The sequence below is a fragment of the Microtus ochrogaster genome, unplaced genomic scaffold (genome assembly GCF_000317375.1).
Source record: "Microtus ochrogaster isolate Prairie Vole_2 unplaced genomic scaffold, MicOch1.0 UNK18, whole genome shotgun sequence".
Lineage (NCBI taxonomy): Eukaryota > Metazoa > Chordata > Mammalia > Rodentia > Cricetidae > Microtus > Microtus ochrogaster.
In genome coordinates, this window is record NW_004949116.1 from 3951866 (window position 1) to 3971516 (window position 19651).

Consider the following 19651-nt stretch of genomic DNA (forward strand, 5'->3'; position numbering starts at 1 on the left):
AGCTCTGTAGACCAGGCTGGTCTTGAACTCACAGAGATCCGCCTGCCTCTGCCTCCCGAGTGCTGGGATTAAAGGCGTGCGCTACCATTGCCCGGCTCATAACTGCAATTTTGTTGTTGTGAATCATCATGTAAATATCTGTGCTTTCTGATGGTCTTAGACAACCCCTGTGAAAAGGTTGTTTGAGCTCCCAAAGAGGTCATGACCCACAGGTTGAGAAACTCTGTTCAAGACTATTGCCACACCAGTGTTCATGTAAAGGTATATAATACACAGGCTGTTGATTTTTGTGGGGTTATCAAGAGGGTTGGGGTGGGGCTTTTCAGGATGGATATGAAGTCATTTTAAACCATCAATAGATGAGATTAAAGCTACATTTTTTTTTGCACTGATACTGAGGACTGAACCCAGGTTTTACATATTCTAATTAAGCGATCTACTGACTAGCTAAGCCCCCAACCTTTGTACAGTTGCAGGCTCTGAGAAATGCAGTCATGTATGGGAGGCCACAGAGCTAGTTCTTTATAATCTGTTTCTTATCACCTCACCACCTGACAACCACTGACTGGTTTTCCACTTCTACAGTCTTACTTTTCCAGAACACATATGAACTATGAAGTACTCAGCCTTCTGAAGGTGTAGCAAAATGCATTTAAAATCCATCCACGTTGCTGTGTGAATCAACAGTTCATTCATCATTCTGGAGTTGTAGTCCATTACATGAATGTATCAATTCATCTAGTCACCTACTGATGGAAGATTATTATTATTTCTGATACAGATAAGCCTGGTACAAGCACTCACAGGCAAGTTATAAACACCCACACAGGTTTTTCTGTGAGCACAAGTCTTTAGTTTTCTTGGGTAAATAAATAGGAGAGGCATTCTGAATTGTATAATAAGTGTACTTTAAAATATCTGCTGTCTGTATGCTCTGCAGTGCATGGAGGCCAGAGAATAAGCTGTGGAAGTCAGTTCTTTCTTTCTACTATGTGAGTTCTGGAAATTAAACTCAGGTTGTCAGGTTTAGTGCGTTTACTTGCTGGGGCATCTCACTGGTCAGATAAATGTACTTTTACTTTTTAAAGAAACTGCCAGGCTTTCCCAAAGTAGCTGCATAAATTTTTTTACGTTCATTAGCAACTTTAAGGAGCGTTTATTTTGGGTTCAGCTTTGTGGGGGTGGGTACAGTCAACCTGGTTGCAGAGGCATCATGGCAGGAGTGATTCAGTGGAAGCTTGCTGCCTAACTTACTCATACCTTGGCTGATTAGAAATTAGAGATTGGTCTGAATGAGGGTGGGCTATGACCTTCAAAGGCCTACCCCTACTGTCCTACTTCTGCCAACTAGGCTTCAACTTTAAAGGTTCCACATCCTTAAAATAGCACCTTCAGATGGGATCAAGTGTTTAAACACATGGGGCACATTTCACATGCAAATTATGGTACTGGTTTCTGTGCAGAGATGGTTCCCAATTTCTCTAGTGGTAACGTTTATGAGATATGTGCTTTGGTTTGCTGGTAGTTATTTCCTTTGTCCACTCTTTACCTGGGTTTTGGCTTTTCTTCCTGCTGCATTCTTGACAGAATCAGCCTCTCATGACTTCCACCTGAATTCATCAGTTACTTGCACTAGGCTTTTCCTTCTAATTTTCTATTTTGTTGAGGCAAGGTTTAACTGTAAATTCCTAGCTGGCCTGGAACTTGGTATATAGACCAGGCTGGCCATTCACTTGACAATCTTCTGCCTCTGCCTCTCAAGGGCTGGTATTATAGGTGTGTGACACCCTGCCCACATGCCCAGTCTTTGACACTTGTTTAAAAATCATCTGTCTTCTTTTGGTCGTAGGGATGAAGCCACAGCCTCACACATGCTAGACCAGTGCTTTATCACTGAGTCATACCCCTAGCCCTTTACCACTTGACATTTGTAATTTCCATGGAGGAAGAGGGGAGAGGGGGAAGTCCACTGGTGATGGCCAGGCTTGATCATCTCAGGCAGCAATCTTGAGGCTGTTCTCGATGTAGAACTCAGAGGAAACTCCAACAGAGGTCCTCTGAAATGTTGGATCATCTGGGCTATCTGCTCCTATCAGAGATTTTTTTTAGGGGGGTCTTCCTTAATCAAACCTAATTTTTATTAGCTCAGAATGAATCTCCAGCCCCCCATTTCCTGTGGAAACAAAAGCAAAACCTGTTCTCCAAAGTAACATATCTTTTGACTTAAATTTTGAGGTCATGGAATTTTCAAAATAGAGATGTTGGATTAATCTACAAGCAGCTATTGCTCTTTCCTCAGCCATCAAACAATTTAAAGACAATGCAATAACAATAACATACAGTACTCAGATTCTCTGTGTATCTTTACGTGACTTTATTTTAAACTCTATTTATTTTTATTTTCAATTTTTGGTTTTTTGAGTTTTCTTTGTGTATCTTTGGCTATCCTGAAACTCACTCTGTAGACCAACCAGGCAGTCCTTGAACTCAGGGAGATCTGCCTGCCTCTGCCTCCCAAGTGCTGGGATTAAAGGTGTGTGCCACCACACCCAACAACTTACTCTCTCTCTCTCTCTCTCTCTCTCTCTCTCTCTCTCTCTCTCTCTTTTTTCTCTCTCTCTCGGACTCTTTCCTTTTTCTTTTCTCTTTCAAGCCTACATATATTTTTAAACACACTGTAAACCATTTAGAGGTTTTTTTATTGTCTGAATCTATCTTTACTGTATATCTTTCTTTTTTCTGATCACATGAGTCTTTAATTTGCTAAGCAATAGGGCTAGGATTCTTTAGTTTTGTGAGAGTCTAGCTTCATGGCAGAGGTACTGCCAGGAGCCATGGATACTGTCACAATCTATGGAGTTTCAAGGCCCTGCCACCACTAAGAAGCATGATGTCTGCTATTTAGCAACACCATCTAAGTGTTTTGTGGCAGGGCCTCTTAAATGAGCTGCAAGGTTTTTGCAGCTAAAGCTGAGTCGAGAAGCCTCTCTTAAATGAAACATGCTTTCCTTTAGCAAACAGAGCCCACCCGAGAAAATGCTGCTACCAAGAAATCATGTTTAACTCTGTTCTTTTGTGTCTAGAATTACTTCCCAAGTTCTCTCAGGTTTTATGTGGATGTAGTTGCCCATGTTGGTGACATTTGTAGATGGAGACTGCTTGTTTGTTTCCAGCCCCACTCCTCACCCCCAACCCAAAATATGTTGGCTGAGATGATCAGGCCTCACAGAATATTACAGTCGGGAACTGACAATAATCCTAAATTTTCTTTAGGTCCCCATAAGATTATCAGTGCTCCCAATCAGCAGGAAGTATCCTAGAAAACTATGCCAACATTCCCAAAAACTGCATTATGGATGTTTGTCTTTTTTTTTTTTTTTTTAGAGTGTTGGTTATAAGTTGTTATGCATAATGATCAGAAAAAAAGCTAAACAAAGGAGATTAGATTTAGAGTTCTAGTTTTGAAAAGAAAGAAAGGGGAAGTATTGTGGGACAGTTTTCTTGTACCCTGTAAAGATTTGTCACTTGTATTGGTTAATAAAATGCTGATTGGTCAGTAGCCAGGCAGGAAGTATAGGCGGGGCAACCAGAACACGAGAATTCTGGGAAGAGGTAAGGCTTAGGCTCAGTCTACAGCTGTCACCCAAATGGAAAGGAAGCAAGATGAGAATGCCTCACTGATAAAAGGTACCAAGGCATGTGGCTAACACAGACAAGTATTATGGGTTAATTTAAGATGGAGGAGTTAGTAAATAAGAAGCCTAAGCTACTGGCCAAGAAGTGCTGTAATTAATATAGTTTCTGTGTAATTATTTCGGGTCTGGGTGGGAAAGGAACAAATAGTTTCTGCTTACACAGGTGTCTCTAACCCAAGACACTCAGTTACTTGGTTGCTTTGAAACCTAGACTCTCTTGGATCAAGGGAATGACACTTTTTCCCAATTGTAAACTCTGTCTGAGTGCTGGGATTAAAGGAGTGGGCCATTACTCTGTTCCCCCCCCCACCCCCCGGCTATTGTGAATCTTTTTAAAAACGTCTTTCTCAAGATCGCCACTGAAACCATCTTGAAAAAACCCGAGTTGAGCATCCCATCTTGCACAGTGCAATTAGTGACAGGTAACAAGGGGTTCAAGCTGTTTAGATATGAATTTATTAACGTGCTTTCTGACAGAAACCTAGTTATTCAATGAGGCAACTGGTTAGGCTTACTTTTATTGGGCAAAAACTTCATGAGGTTAAATTAAGGTGTTTTTTTAAAAATTGTTTTCTTCTGGGGCTTTTTGTTTGTTTTTCGAGACAAGGTTTCTCTGTAGCTATGGAGCCTGTCCTGGAACTAGCTCTTGTAGACCAGGCTGGTCTCAAACTCAGAGATCTGCCTGCCTCTGTCTCCTGAGTGCTGGGATTAAAGGCGTGTGCTGTCACCACCCTGATCTTGTTTCTTAAATGAACATCATTTATCGACTGCTTATAAATTTATTTATCATCTCCAAAATTTTATGAGGAAAAACTTAAGTTGAATTTCATAGGACACATTCTTTCAGCCCCCATGACTTCGAGTGACACTTGCCTCTCCGGGTCTGCAATACTCAAGTGACCGGCCTCCATCCTGGCCTCTCCAGGAGGGCACCTAAGCTGCCCCTCGGCCTTGCTGGCTACCGTCTGCCCCGAAACCTCCTCTTCTAAGGCGTAGGGCCTGGGCGCTTCCTGGAATGGGAGGCTATGGTACCTAGCTAGTGGCGCCCCAGGTCCCCACACCGCAACACACCTCAGCCCCTTTCCCTACACTCCTCACGTTCACCGTCTCAGCAGGCTCGCTTTAACGTGAGTGCGCGTGCGCGCCGCCGGCGTTCCCGCGCCCCATCCCTGGTCGCGCGAAAGCCAGGCTCGTCCGTTACTGCCGGGGGCCGCGCTTTGGCTCCACTTGCGACGGCGGCCTAGCCGTCGTAAAGCGCCGCCGTGCCGACTGCTGCAAGGAGACTTAAGTCAGCCTCCGGTTTGACTTACGGCGTGCGGCCGTCCCCATTCCTCCCTCTGAGATCCTTGTGTTTCTCGCCCGGCCGAAGCGCGCAGCCGCGCTCTCCCGGGCGGCCGGGCTCCCGGGACCTGGGCGGCCGCCCGCCGCCAGCCGGCTCTTCCCCCCGCCTTCCTCCCGGCGTGCACCGCGGCGCGGCCATGTTGCCGTAGTGTTGTTTTCTTCCTGCGGAGGCGAGGGGCCGCTGCGAACCGCGACGCGCGGGCCTCGCCTCTGCTCCCTCGCGGGCGTGGGCCCTCGCCGCTCCCCCGCCTCCCTGGCCCGCACCAGCGCCGTCGGCCCGCCAGAGGCTCGGGGGACGGCTGAAAGCCGGGCCCGGGGACCACCATGGCGGCCGCCTTGGGCGCGGGCGGAGGAGCAGGCGCTGGAGGTACGTGGGCCGCGGCTGGCGCCGTGGGCCGGGCAGCCTTTGTGTAGGGCCTTCGGGTCGCCCCGTCCCAGCCGGAGCCGTCCTGGGCCTGCCTGTGCCGATCGGGCCGGGAGCTCAGAGCGTTAGGCCCGCGGCGGCGCCGTGAGGTCGGCGGCAGGCCCGGGACGGGGTCGGGGGTCGGGCGGCCCTGGCCATTTCCAGTCTTCGTGCAAGATTCTCCCTGGGCAGCGGCAAGCAGCCCAGTCAGAATGCAAGAGCCATTCCGCGGCTTATTAGAGTGCTTTAAATAAACCCATTATCATCTGAGGAAAACCCATGAGTGCTTGGCTGTGTGCTTGAAAGGGATTAATACAGGGGTACAGAGGTTTAGTTACGGAACCAGTTTCTTGAGTAAACGTTTTGCAATCGTAAACGGTATGGAAAGACTAACGAGTTTTAAGTAAAGCCACATTTTGTCGAATGAGAGTGTTTTAGAATAATGTGAACAGTACTTAAAAATGACGTTTCAGGACTTGGATTAAAGGAGACCCTTGGATACTTGAACTATTCTGCATATTCCAGAGGCGTTTTGTGATGCTTCCAGGTGGGCGGGCATATTAAACCAACCCTGCTTAGGGATTCTGGCCCAAATACCAACGTATTTGTAAGATAAACGGAAAAATAAAACGGCAGAGGCTACATGCCAGAATGTCGTTTGTGGGGAGGATGTTGGGCGGTCTATGTCATTGTCAGCTTACATGGATAATTCTTTTTTTTTTTTAATCATATGGATCTGAGGCTTTCTATTTAAATGTTTAAATACATTTTATCTGTCTTGATCAGAGAAGGTAAAAATTAAAAGTTTTATATGTGAGTCGCAGTGTTATGGAAGCCCTTAGGTCAAAGCTGTTTTTAGTGAATTTAATTTTCCATTTGCTTTTAACTAATGTGCATTGAGATCTTCCAGAGGCTTTGTGGAATATAAAGACATGACACTGATGATATTTAGGGACTGTGTGCTTGTATGTTCTTTTAAGTTTCTCATTAAGAATTTTTAAGATAGTAAATACAGGTCAATAGCCATATAAACAAGATTTTGGGGCTATATATTAAGTTTTAGGCCAGAAACTTTAAGGGTTGTAATTTGAGAGGGCTAGGTAGGTTTTCCGGAAATTTGGGATTTTTCTTTCATTTTTTTTTTTTAATGGAGCTAGCGTTCGCATTGCTTAGACCCGAGCAGTTGTGTATGAGTTGGTCCCTGGTACTCACCAGCCCTGCAGTCCTGGAACTACCTGCGCTTCTTACTCCCATGTGCTCTGCTTATAGGGCTGTGTCCTGATTCAGCAGGTTCAAGCTTCTAAGGGAGAAGACCTTACTGGAGAAATCCTTGACATATTTTTTTCCCATCTCTGACCCTCCCTTTCCATCTAATAGTACTTGTGTTTTCCCTTGAACATTTATATTAATCTGTAATTTTCAATTTTCCCCCTTTTGAATAACTTATAAGACCTGTGAGAAACATGTCTGCCTGCATTGCAGGCACCCCAAGTTCCTGGCCCATAGCATGTGTTCAACAAATACCTGACAAATGAATTAGAGATTGAAATGTTTCCTTAGTAAATCTGGAAAAAAATTTCTGTGTCCTTACTTTTGTCCATCAGATCCATGTTTGCTGTATAACCAACAAAACCATTACATTGGAAATACTTGCATTGTAGATAGTATCTTTATATCTAGATTGCTTACTTTATACCTCTAAATTAGCATATTACCCAGCGTAGTGGCTTTCTGGCTTTTTCTAGTTACAGCTCACATTGCCATTGACATCGTGATATAGTACTTGTACAAACTTGATGGCTAGTTTTAGTGGGCACTATGTGCCAAGCTCCAGTTTCTGTTTCATTACATTAAAAGGTTTTGTACCTGGTTTGGGCTTTTAATTTCAACACATGGAAAATCGAGGTGGAGATGTGAGTTTGAGTCCAGCCTGGATTGCATAGTGAGACTCTTTGCCCTCTCCCTCAACAAAATCTGATTGTAGCGTAATCTGACTTCGTTATTAAACTAAATCCGTTAAATATTCCAGAATTGTCAGTTATAAATCATTTCGTGTATTGTAAGTAGTTGATGTTTTTGGGGGCCAGTTGGTGGGGGTGGTGATGGTGATATTTTCAGTGTTTATAATGGAGCCAGAAACTAATAGAATCTCTAGGTGGCCAAAATAGATAATGACAGAAGTGCAGTTATGTCGGTGTGAAACTTGGGTGCTTATAGGTATACAGAATGCTCTTAACTTTAGTACTGTAAAGATATTTGCTGTTGCAAGTAAGGGTGGGATAAGCACGAGGGCCTTGCTGGTAAAGACAATATACCTTACTGGTAAAGAGAATATTGGACATTGGAGGTTAGCATGAATGCAGAAGTAGGCTTTAAGGGCACATATTGTAGAGCAAATAATACATTTCAAGATCTAGTGCTTACTTTGTAGTATAAAATACAAAATCAAAATGAAAAGTTGGAACATAAATTTTAGCAACATTCCTTCCAGCTGATTTGTATGTTAAGACCTAACAGTTCATAAAACAGTTCATGAACGTTAGAATCAGTGTCTTGTCTCACAATGTGACAGTATTCTTGGACCTTAAATATACTAATTCTGTAGGTGAGGAAAATGAAATGTGCTTGTAAATTTTTTTCTTGGGTTGATCTTACTGAAGAAAAAGAATGAATTAGGAATTTTCAGACATAACTACTAGTAGTAGAATAATGAGCCCAGCATCAACAGACTCAACAGAACTTACTTTTTTTAATTGTTTTTTGGCAGTGTTTCTGTATAGCCTGGCTGTCCTCTATATGTGTCCTCATTATATAGAGCATGCTCACCTTGAACTCAACAGAGATCTCTGCCTCTGCCTTTAAGTGCTTGATATGTGTCCCAGTACCAAATATGGCTCAAAATTGAATTTAATGGGTTGTCAAGATGGTTCACTGGGCAAAGGCACTTGATGCCAACTCTAACAATATGAGTTCCACTCCCGGAACTCACCTGGTGGAAGCAGAGAACTGACTCCCAAGTTGTTCTGTGACTTCCTCATATGTGTGCTGTCATGCACCCACAATAAAGAAGTAAACTTAAAAAGTGAATTTAAGCATCTAATGTCTGAAACAGCCTAGCTAACTGTAAATGTGCTCAGAAAGCAGTATTGACAGTATTAGCCTGAGAGATGCTGAGAATTCATAGTTTCTGACCATGCTCCCTTTGGGTAGGAAGTCTGTGGAATACATTAATTTCTCTGTGCTGATTTTTAGGTGGTGTGTGATAGCTTAATTTTCAGCATTTTTAAACCCCTTTTTTTAAAGATTAATTTTTTTTATGTGTATGGATGTTTTGCCTGCATTTGTGAGGAGTCTTGAAGCCTAGGTCATCAGACTCCCAAGAACTGAAGTTATGGATAGATTTATGTGAGCCACCATGTAAGTGCTATGAACTGAACCTGGATTTTCTAGAAGAGCAGCCCTTAATTGCTGAGTCATCTCTTTAGCTCCCTTTTAAAATGTTTCATCAAAAATTGGGGAGTGGAGAGGACTCTAGTGTTCTTGTTGTGTAGGCCTGCTAGTGGAAAAGGATCTTCAGGTTTGTTTCTCTGATATAAACTTTGGAAATTTTAAATTTTATTTATTTATGAGACAGTATATTGTGTAGCTCTGCCTGGCCTCTTGAATTCAGAGGTCTGCCTGCCTCTGCCTTCCAGGTGCTGGCATTAAAGGCATGTGTGTCATCATGCCCAGTTATTTTTAAGATTGCTTTTTAATTGTGTTTGTATGTGTATGCGCACTTGTGTGTGCGCGTATGCATGGAACTGTAGGTGTCAATGAAGGCTAGAGGTTTTGGATCCCCCTGGAGCACAAATTACAGGTGATTGCAGGCTGCCCAGTGTGGGTAGTGAGAATCAAATTCCACTCCTCTGCATGAGCAATGAACTCTTAACTGCTAAACCATCTCTTCAGCCCCTCCAGCCTAATTAGCTTTTGAAGAATAGTTTATCAGATGCAGAATTTCTGCTTTGCAGTCTTTCCTCTTTTTTTTTTTCTGCACGTTAAGTATTTCATCTTACTGCATTCTGGGCTTTGGTTTCTGATTAGAAATAGACAAATATAATCAAAGATCAATTGTATGTGAGGAGTCATTTCATGAGGATTTCAGATCCTTCTTTGGCTTTGGTTTTGAGAGAGTTTGGTCTTATGTATATGATTGTTGGTATGGATCTCTTAAGTTACTGCTGGAGTTCATTGAGTTCCTAGGGTGTGTAGGCTCATATCTTTCATCAAATTTGGAAATTTGAGGCCATTTCTTCAGATCTTTTTTACTTTGTCTTCTCTGTCATTCTTCAGTGCATGTTCTGGATGGTGCTCTTAGTCTTTCTTAAGTTTTATTTTAATAATTATTTTTCCTTTAGACTATAATTTTAGTACTTTTTTATGACTCAGTTTTGGGACTGAAAACAGGTCATATTGAATGTTATAATGTAGTAGTCTGGGGAATTTTAGGATGTATCTGTTCCCCTGGCTGCTTATTACTTGTGATTTGTCTGGTTTTTAAATAACTTTTCCAAACTGATTTCACAGAGACTGCTCTTTTTTATGTAGTTACTTAAGTCTCCACCTGTCATCTTAGTGCTCTGCCAGCGAACTGACATATTTTCTTATATTCCTGGAAACTAAAATAATAAAAAGCCCACCCTGGTTTTTTAAATTGGCTGAAATAATTCAGTGTTCAGGCCATCTAGGACTCTGCCTTACTCCACCTCCTGCTTACCCAGAGCCCAGTCAGCAGCGAGAGATGTAAATCTGGATTCTCAGGTGTTATCTGAGAGTGTCTCTGGACCTGGACACACATGAGGTGCTCTTTGAGACCTTTTCCTTACCCTCCACCTCCTGTTTTCCAGGCGTTTTGGTGTATGCACTGTTTCTTTTGTCTACAGTTGGTCACAGTTGCTTTGGACCACTACTGCCTAGATTGCTACTTTAGCTCTGAGCTCCAAGAGGGTAAAACAAAGGCAGCCTCTCCGTTTACCCCAGAGATCCAATGGGCAGATCTCAGTGCATAGTCAGAATCAGATGCTTTGAGGGTGTGAACCAGGCACTCTTAGCCTTAGGAAGCCCTTGGGACATTGTGTACCCTGTTGCTGCTGGACTGGGAAAAATGGGTTTGCTGTTCTGGTGAGGGAATTCACAGCACTCTGTGCTGCAGCTTAGCAGCTGTTTTCTTTTTTTAAGCTCCCAAGTTTTTGCAAGTTTTTTATTTTATTTTATTTTATTTTTAAAATAAGATTCCAAGGTTCAAGGAAGGTTGATTCTGGCAGTTTGTAGTTTTTGTCAGTTTAATGTTGCATCATTGGCCAGACAGGTTCAGCACTGTCTTTAGCAAGTTAGAAGAATTTTACAGTGACTATAAGGTGTGTTTGTCACTCCCCCATGTGTGTTATATATGTATTCATGTGAGTGTGCATGTGTGTGGAGGACAGTGTTTCATGCATCACTCGCCACCTTTTTTGAGACAGAATCTCACTGAACATGGAACTCATCCGCTTGACTGAGCTAGCTAGAGCTCGAGGGATTTCCCCGTCTATGCCCCATCCAATCCCCTAGCGTTGGGGTTACAGATTCAAAAGCTTCTGGTCCAGTTTTATGTGGGTACCAGGGATCTGAACAAAGTCTTTATGTTTGTGTGGCAGACTTTATCATCTGAGACATCTTCCCAGTTCTTGAGTATAGTTTTTCAGATAGATATGGAAAATGACCACCTTAGAAGGTAATCCTGTGAACATGTAAGCTACTTTAAAGGGTGCTTTCTCTGTTGTGTGATTACAGATCAGCTCTGGCCTTGTAACTGGACTGCTGTCCTAGACAATAGTGCTGCATTCTGGTAAATATTTGCTTACAAAATGGGCTTTCGCTAAATTTATATAAACATGTATCAGCTGCTACTTGTCCCATGGCCAAAGTTCGCTGATTTGTAGATTGACAATTACTAGACCCCCTGCCTCAAGCTAACCCAGTGGTCTAAAAAGCAAGGAGGAATTAATGAGAAGAGTAGGTAAAAGTGTGCTCATTGTAGGTGCCATCTATCGTATGGTAGAAACCTCCCAGCAAGGGGCATTCAGGTTTGCTGAGGAGGAAGGGTGGTCCCTCGTTGAACGAATAGCTAGTGCAGGATTTAGACAAGAGCATCAAAACGGGGAAGGTAGTGTCCCCTTTTGTTTTATTGGACACTCCCTGTTCTTTTAACATAGTTTAAGCTGAGTTGTCTTTCCTTATTTGTGTTCTTCATAACTGGTATAAACTGGCATGGCTGATACAAACTGGAACTTTAAAAAGAATTTTATCTGTAACCTGAAGAAATGGAAAATGAGTGGAGAAAACATAAGAACAGAGACAGGTTTCAGGGCACTTAGTTTGCTTCTAAAGATTTTGAGTTATAATTCTTCCATTGAATACAACACCTTCAAGATGTCCATGTTATAGCACAGGACAGAATCATCCCTCCCAACATGTGTGCATGTGTACATGTGTGTGGAGGCTAGAGGTCAATGTCAATGCCTTAGTTACTCTCCACCTTTATTGGACAGAGCCTCTCACTGAAGTTGGAGCTCTTTGATTGACTAGACTGGCTGACTCTCAAGCTCTAGGGATCTAACAGGGTGGATGCTGCTGGGTCTAGCTTTTTATGTCAGATGCTGGAGATCAAAAAATCAGGCTCTCATTCTTATATGGCAAGTACTTTATACCCTGAGCCATCTCCCTAGTTACAGAATTTCCTTCCTTTTAAATAATTATATGATCCTCTGCTGTGTGTATAAAACACATTAAAAAGGCAAACTTTTTTTCCCTGACTGTACTTGATTTTCCATCTTTTGTTACTATAAAGACACTGTTATGAGCACTGGTGCACAAACAACTTGTAGCCCTGTGTTGTTTCTTTCAGGTATGTGAGAATGGGTTGTCACACCAGTTACTGCTTTTCGAGCCCATTCTAATAAAATGACTTTATCTGGACTAGTTATATTTGCAAATTCTTTGCTGTTTCTAAATAAGGACACATTCTGAGGTCCTAGTGATGAAGATTTTTTGACGGGCACTAATTGTTGTATGACGGAAGGAAATCTTAGACATTGTTTCTGGAAGGATTCATGAAATCCTTAAAAATCTTGGAATTTTTTTTATCTTTTTATGCTAATGAAGTGAGTGGAGAGGGGTTTTATAGCTGTGGAAATGGGAGTTGGTTGTTTGCAAAACTAACCATGTGTGTTTAAGGAGTTAGGACTTTCAGCTTCAACTCCTAACCTCCCAGGAATGCAATCCCAGTCATGCCCTTATGGTGGACACATCAGTGAATGGGAGGGTGACATACTCTGGCTCTTCACTAACTCCTCACTCAGTTGTCTTTGTAAAATTAAAAGATAGCTTGACTTGTAAATTGTGATAATTTAAACAGTCACTTTGTAACATCACCACTTCCCTTTAATTTTGACAACCCCAGAGTTAGGACTCCATTCCACACACAGTACTGCTCCTGCTGAAGATGGTAAATGAGTCCAGGGTATCCACTGTGATGCTCGGGCAGACTCAGGTTTGCAGTTTAGTGGAATGGTTCACAGGGAAAAAGCTCTGTCAGGCTTCTTTTCATTCACTGGATTGTGACTTTGGAGGAGTAGATGCTGTAGGTTCTGATGGTGTCCAGTTTGTCAGATCTTCCATTGGTTTTGGTTTTGCTGTTACATAAACAAATCTTTGCCTAGCACAAGAACAAAGATTTTCTTTTCCTGCTTTTGCAGAGTATTTATTCAACTTCACTTTGTTTAATTTTTATCATGGCCATGCATTGTTGGTGAGTCTTCCCTTGTATTGAGGTATTTAAAGATAACTTTGTTGGGTCACTGGGAGTACCCACATTAAAGAAGGGATAGAATAAATAGTCTTTGCAGAAATGGTTTGGAAGTCATTTAATGGACGACAGCTTTCATGAGTAATGGGAGAGATGAATTGTTATTCTGCTGCAGTATTTAAGACACTTAGTTTTAAATGAAAAAAAAAATCAGTTTGTACAAAGAATCCAGGAAAGTATGACATACAGGAGGAAAGAAAACAGGAACCACCCACTAGAAGGCCCAGAAACACTTTGAAGTAACTGTCTTAAACACTCAGATCTCTTTAAGAAACCCTAGGCCACAAAAGCAGAAACCAGAACAAATGAACAAGCACACACTAAAAGAATTTGGAGAACAGTGTGCTCAGAAATGGGACAGAGCAATAAAGATAAATTACAAAGAGAAAGCAAGGGACAGTTATAGAGCTGAAAAGTGTCATCTCTGAAATAATCTTTAGGTAGTTCAGTAGGAGAATGAGCAAATGTGGAAGTCTGTGAGAATATCCAGTTAATGGCAAAGGGGGAAAAGCCTGGAGGATCTGTGGGATATCATGTAGTGTATGTGCCTGAACACCTGCACACACCCAGGAGAGCTCAGGGAATGGCAGTCAAAGACGAAGTACCTCCCAGATTCAGATGGAAGATATAAATCTGCATATCTAAATAGCACAAAGTTGGGTAGCTTGGTGGGAACTGATTTATAGTCAGGAGACTAGAAGGTCCCTAGGGAATCTGGATACCATACCCTTAATAGTTTTCCAACAGTTTTCCACGGTACTTGTTTAGAAGCCTTACTTGGCCTTACGCGTCCTTTCTCTTGTTTATGTCTTATCTATAAATCTCTTAACAAGGACACCAGCCATTGATTTAGCATTCTCTTAATGTCCGGTATTATCTTCACTTGAAATCATTTCCATCTTGTTTCAAAAAACAGTGACAGGGAGTCATTTTCACACACCTTTTTGTTGCACATAATTCAATTACTGTGGATCTGCTAGCTACAGAGCTTGTGGTTTTCTGTGCATGTCATTCTCATCTCTGTGGAGGATAGCTTTACAGAACACAGGCACTCCCAGTTCTGTTATCCCACTGCAACCCCAGTTCCTAGTTCTGATGACGAGCCTCATTTTCGTGGTTATCTTACAATGATGAGGCCTCTTCTGCTTTCCAGATTTTCTCATTGCTTTTGGCTTTGGGACATTTTAACTGGTATGTGTATCTCTTTTGATTGTGTGGTAAATTTGTTGTGCTTTTCTAGATATGAAAACTGATTTTTTTTAAATTAAATTTGGTAAATTTAAATTATATATTTAGATATTTTTCCTGCTCCTTTGTACCCTCTTTCTGGTATTTCTTTTGTGTGTCTATTCATTGGATAGTGATGGTCAAAATTTTCTTCAGTAGTGGTTATTTGATGTGATTTTTCTGTTTCGCCAGCTTGAATCTTTTTTTATGATCCCTGTAAATGATTTATTTTTTGAGGCAGAGTCTTACAGTGTAATCCTGGCTGTCCTAGAACTTCATATTTTTGGGTAGCCTCAAATTTATGGCAATTTATCTGCCTCAGTTTCTCAAGTCAGTACGAGTATTACATATGTGCTACCATGCCTGGTTACTGGTTACGTGCATGCGTGCATGTGTGCGCGCATGTACATATATGCTCACATATGTACCCGCAGGCCAGAGAATAATTTGCGAGAGTTGATTCTTTACCTTCACCTTTATATGTCTTCTTCTGCGGCCCAGTGACAAGCACCTTTACCCTTGCTGAGCCACCTTGCCAGCTCTCATTATTATTTTTAATTTCAAGATTTATTTGGTCTTGTGCTGGTTTGCTTCTTTATTTGTCGTTTGCTATGCCATTGCTACCTTACTTTTTTATTCTTCTGGTTTCATTTAGTTCAATGAAGAAATATATGTGATGGCTACTTAAATGTTTTTATGAACCTCACAACTACTTTCTGTTGCCTGCTTCCTCCCATCCCATAAATGAAGGGTTATACCTTTTTGTTTTTTTGATGTCTGCTGTGTCATAAAACCTTTCCTGGGGAGAAGGAAGACACACACACACACACACACACACACACTACTTGCCTACTTACCCCAGATAAGAAACTCATAACAGACCAAGGTACAGATACCACCACCAAAGTCTAGCTTGGTGAACCATTGAGTTTTATAGGGGTTACGTAAAGGAATGTGGGTGAGAGGTTTCTTACAGAAGCAGAAAATGACTCAAAGACAGCTGTATCACTAAAGCCCACCCCAGCCTGGGTGACAGTTCCCAAAAACTGAAGAGCCTGGAGCTCACTGCACAGTTTGCAGGCAGCTTATTGTGTTGGAAAGTGTCTTTTCCAAGTGACTCAGTTGGTCTAAACCTTTTCTGTGTAGCTGGTCTGGTCTTTTCAGCTTGGCTAGTCTGATTGTCTGAGTGACTTTCAGCAGTCTTTATTGTTTACTCTTAGGAGGGAGGGGCCTGGTGAATCTGGTTAGTTTTAGGGACTTTCTGAAGCTATTTTGAATTACTTAGCTTTGGCTTAAGGATTTTTCTACAGGATGAACTATTTCATTTCAATCTTGAGGAAACTGCTATGCAACAATGTCTTGTGTCGTGTGATTCCCCCCCCCCCCCCCCGATGATAGATATTTGACATTTGAGATAATACCTTGGAGTGACTGTGGGTGCTGGTTTCCCTACTCCGTCTCTCTGGGTTTCTTACTGTTCTTTGCTTGTCGATTCCTTTGCTGACTGCCTATCACCTACCAGTTGTTGAAAGCTTCTGTTTCCCTCTTCAGCAGGGATATCTGGGTTGAGTGTCCCACAGGTGGGGCTTGGTGTGGCTTGGTATCCCCCTCAGCAGCAGGTAGATTGGGGTGGGATGAAAGATACCAGAAGCTCTATCCCCAAGTGAGAGAACCAGGAACAAGAAGCTCTGATTTTGGAGGAACAGTAAGTCTGCCATAACTATGAACAAGCATGTAGTGAATTTCTGTAATATGTCTTTCATAGGTACTTGTTCTTAGAATCATCTCAGAGATTTTACATAGTCTTTGGAGTCTGTCCTGGAACTAGCTCTGTAGACCAGGCTGCCCTCAAACTCACAGAGATCCACCTGTCTCTGCCTCTTTAATCCTCTGGGATTAAAGGCATGTGCCTCACCACCTGGCACATAGTCATATTTATAACAGGTTTTTTTTTTTTTTTGGAGACATCGTCTCACTATATAGCCTTGCCTATTGTGGAATTCACACTTTGTAGACCAGGCTGACTTAATAAAGATCCACCTGCCTTTGCCTCCCAAATTCTGGGATTAAAAGTGTGCACCACTACACCAGCTAAAAACAGTTTTTAATCAGGTTCTCTCAGGAGTCCAGTCAGGTGATGGTTGATATGATTGATGGTTTTGTTAGAACCTTAGTAGTTGATTTTCCTGTCTGAACCAGAGAAATGCTCTAGGCAATAGGAATTTGTGTCACCTATCCAAGTGTTCTGGACTTGGATGGACTGCGAACAAACCAACTGCTGCCTCTTTCTTTGCACCCTGTCCCCAACTTAAATTTCAGTTCTTAGTGTTTCCTAACAATAAAAATAACTACCAAGTGCCTCTCCTATTATAAAATATATTTTCAAATTTAAACTTGCAGCAAATTTGTGAGATAAAGAATAGGTTGTTGTTTTTGTTTGTTTGTTTTTTACAAGAAAAGAAAAAAGAAGGGCTCTATTTCTGTTGTTCTTCTGAGCTATCTGGTGGCCTCTTGCCATGTAGAGATGTGAGCTGTGCTCTGTGTGTAAAATTTGCACTTAGGACTTCATATGAAGCAAAACACCCACTGCTGCCTTCTGTTGTGAGTCCATGCCTTAGCAGTCAAACTTTGGATATACCAGTAAAAAACAATACAATTAAAATTTTGCCCCTTATGGTTTGACAGTTTTTACTTTTTATAAAATGTGGCTAATAAATAGAAAACTTTTTACATAGTTTGTATTCTACTTCTGTTATTTAGAAAAATGTGAAGACTGAGAAATTATTATAGGAGTTTAATTTTTTAATAAATCATTTATTCCTTTTGTGAAGTAAAAATTATAATTTAAAAATTGCTGTTTTCATCAAATTTTCATATCTAGTATTCAACAAATTTTGGATTGTTTTTATTTTATTTTAAAAAAACTAATGCTTCAGCATGGCTGAGGATTTATAATTGCTATATATAGAACTTCATATCTGGAGAGTTAAGCTGGATTCCTAAGGAAGCTAGTATTATCTTAGTTGATTGTCTTGATTTAACAAAACTGATTTGAGTGGACTCTTTTTCACAGATGATGACTTTGACCAGTTTGACAAGCCTGGTGCAGAACGGTCCTGGAGAAGAAGAGCTGCAGATGAGGACTGGGACAGGTGTGTGCACACTTGGACTGCCCTAGGTTGTCATTGTGATGCCTGTGATCATATGAGGGATACAGAGATCTTTACCAAAGATAGTGTGCTGGTCCTTTCATGCCTTGTCTTATGCCTTCTGGGCTGATGGGAGTTCTCTTCAGGCCTCACAAGTGCCTGGTCCAAGCTTGTGTTGTAGGTAACTGAGGAACATGAACTTGCTTTCTTCTCTGTTTATAGGACAACACCACAACCATTTGGATGTCTCAGTACCTTTTGCTGTATATCCTATCCAGTAGTTAGTGACTTTAAATTTTTTGCCATTTCAATATGTATTGATTTTTAATTTTGCTTTTCTACTAATAGTGTCAGTGAACGTAGTTGCTTAGTAGTCCACTCTTGCACACACATTTGCAAACAGTTGGTGTCAGCTCATTGTGGCGACTCCCTGGGGGGGAATCTCTACTTTTAGAGGAGGAGTGCAGGAGATGCACAGGCTGGCTGTATTGGGTCCTGAGGCCAGTGAACAAAAAATATACTAGGGTTATGTACTAATTTTGTTTAAGAGCACGTACCTATAGAAGTTTACAGAATGGTTTACAGTGGAGTCTTTCATGATCAACATAAGGTTGGCTAGCCTTTCCTGACTCATTCAGTGTATCAGTCTGGATTCTAAAGAAAGGACTGTTAGGGTGTGAAAGAGATGTATCTTATTTATAAGGTTGATGGGGGTGGGTATGTATGTATTGTATGGTTCTGACAAAGTTAAGTTTTTAACAATACAGTTGCCTGAAATTGATTACATCAGTTGATATTTAACTTATTCAGACTTACAGGCACACGTGAAAGTATAATATATAGTAGTACATTGAACCCAGTGTACTGACACCCAACTTGAGAGATTATCAGTTTTTAATCTGTACAGTCTGCTAACCCATCAGATCAGTAGTTTCACCTGGAAGCACTTGAATTATTTCTTAAAATACATAGTGTTTACACATACAGACATACTGAGTCCAAGAGAAATCCCTGACTATACATGCCTAGCTAATGTTCATATTTCCCATTACCTTTTATGTTTGCATTTGTGCCTGTGTCAGTGTATTTTAATACAGTGCAGGTACATGACTTTTCTATGGTTTGAATTTATATCCAGATAAAGGTCTGTATTTTAAAGTGTAGGTTTTTTCCGTTTGTGTTTTTTGTTACTATTGTGAAGTGCTTGGACAGTTAACATAGTAAGTTTTGTGTTTTGGTTCATAGTTTTGGGGGCTCCAGTTCAGGCCCATTAGCTTTGGGCCTCTGATAAGGAAGCGGCACATGCCAAGAAAAACCATTCATATTATGAGCCAGGATCATACCCATATCCCACCATCCTCTGTGAACCTTCCTGGGACCTCACACTAGGCACTGTCTCCTCTGAGTCTCCCCAGCACCACCCTGGAGACCATGTCTTTAACTGAGTCATGGCCTTTGGAGACCATATATCCAAACTGAAGCCTTTAGTTCTTTGTGAGAGACAAAATGATATATTTTCTAGGATTTCTGCTTGACGGGTTAGATGGCCTAACCCCTTGTGTTTTATGTAAATGCATATTTGTTCACATTGAAGTCTTAGTATAGAGAGTAAAGGTGTGTGGATGTCTCTTGAGTCTGTTATGTACCCACACTTCTGGAGGATTTAAAGTAGTCACAGTGGTTTTTTTTCCTGTAATGTGTCTATTAACTAGGAAGTTTTTCCAAGGCACAGATTAGACAGGAGATTTTCACTTGCCCTTTTCCAAAGTAATTACCTGTAACATCTTCCACCCCTGAGCATTGTTTTAGAATACTTTTAAGTCATAGACTCTTACGTCAGTTGTGTTTTATCTGCCGTAGTTATTCTCTTAGTGGTGGTCACATTGTCCTAATATTCCCTCAGTCAGAATTTATCCTGGTTGGCTCCTGAGTTTGTCTGATGTTAGGA

General features: G+C 41.5%; 1 protein-coding gene across 4 annotated transcripts in view; it reads left to right on the plus strand.

The window, feature by feature from the left end:
* Positions 1-4889: 4889 nt before the first annotated feature.
* Positions 4890-19651, plus strand: part of Rbm33 (RNA binding motif protein 33) — a 111450-nt gene continuing 96688 nt past the window's right edge. For all 4 annotated transcript variants that reach the window (XM_005367457.2, XM_026789380.1, XM_013353889.2 and 1 more), the window contains exons 1-2: positions 4890-5403; positions 17628-17706. In XM_005367457.2, the coding sequence (XP_005367514.1) occupies positions 5361-5403; positions 17628-17706 (122 nt within the window). In that variant the 5' untranslated portion in view covers positions 4890-5360. The remainder of the gene's footprint in view (positions 5404-17627; positions 17707-19651) is intronic.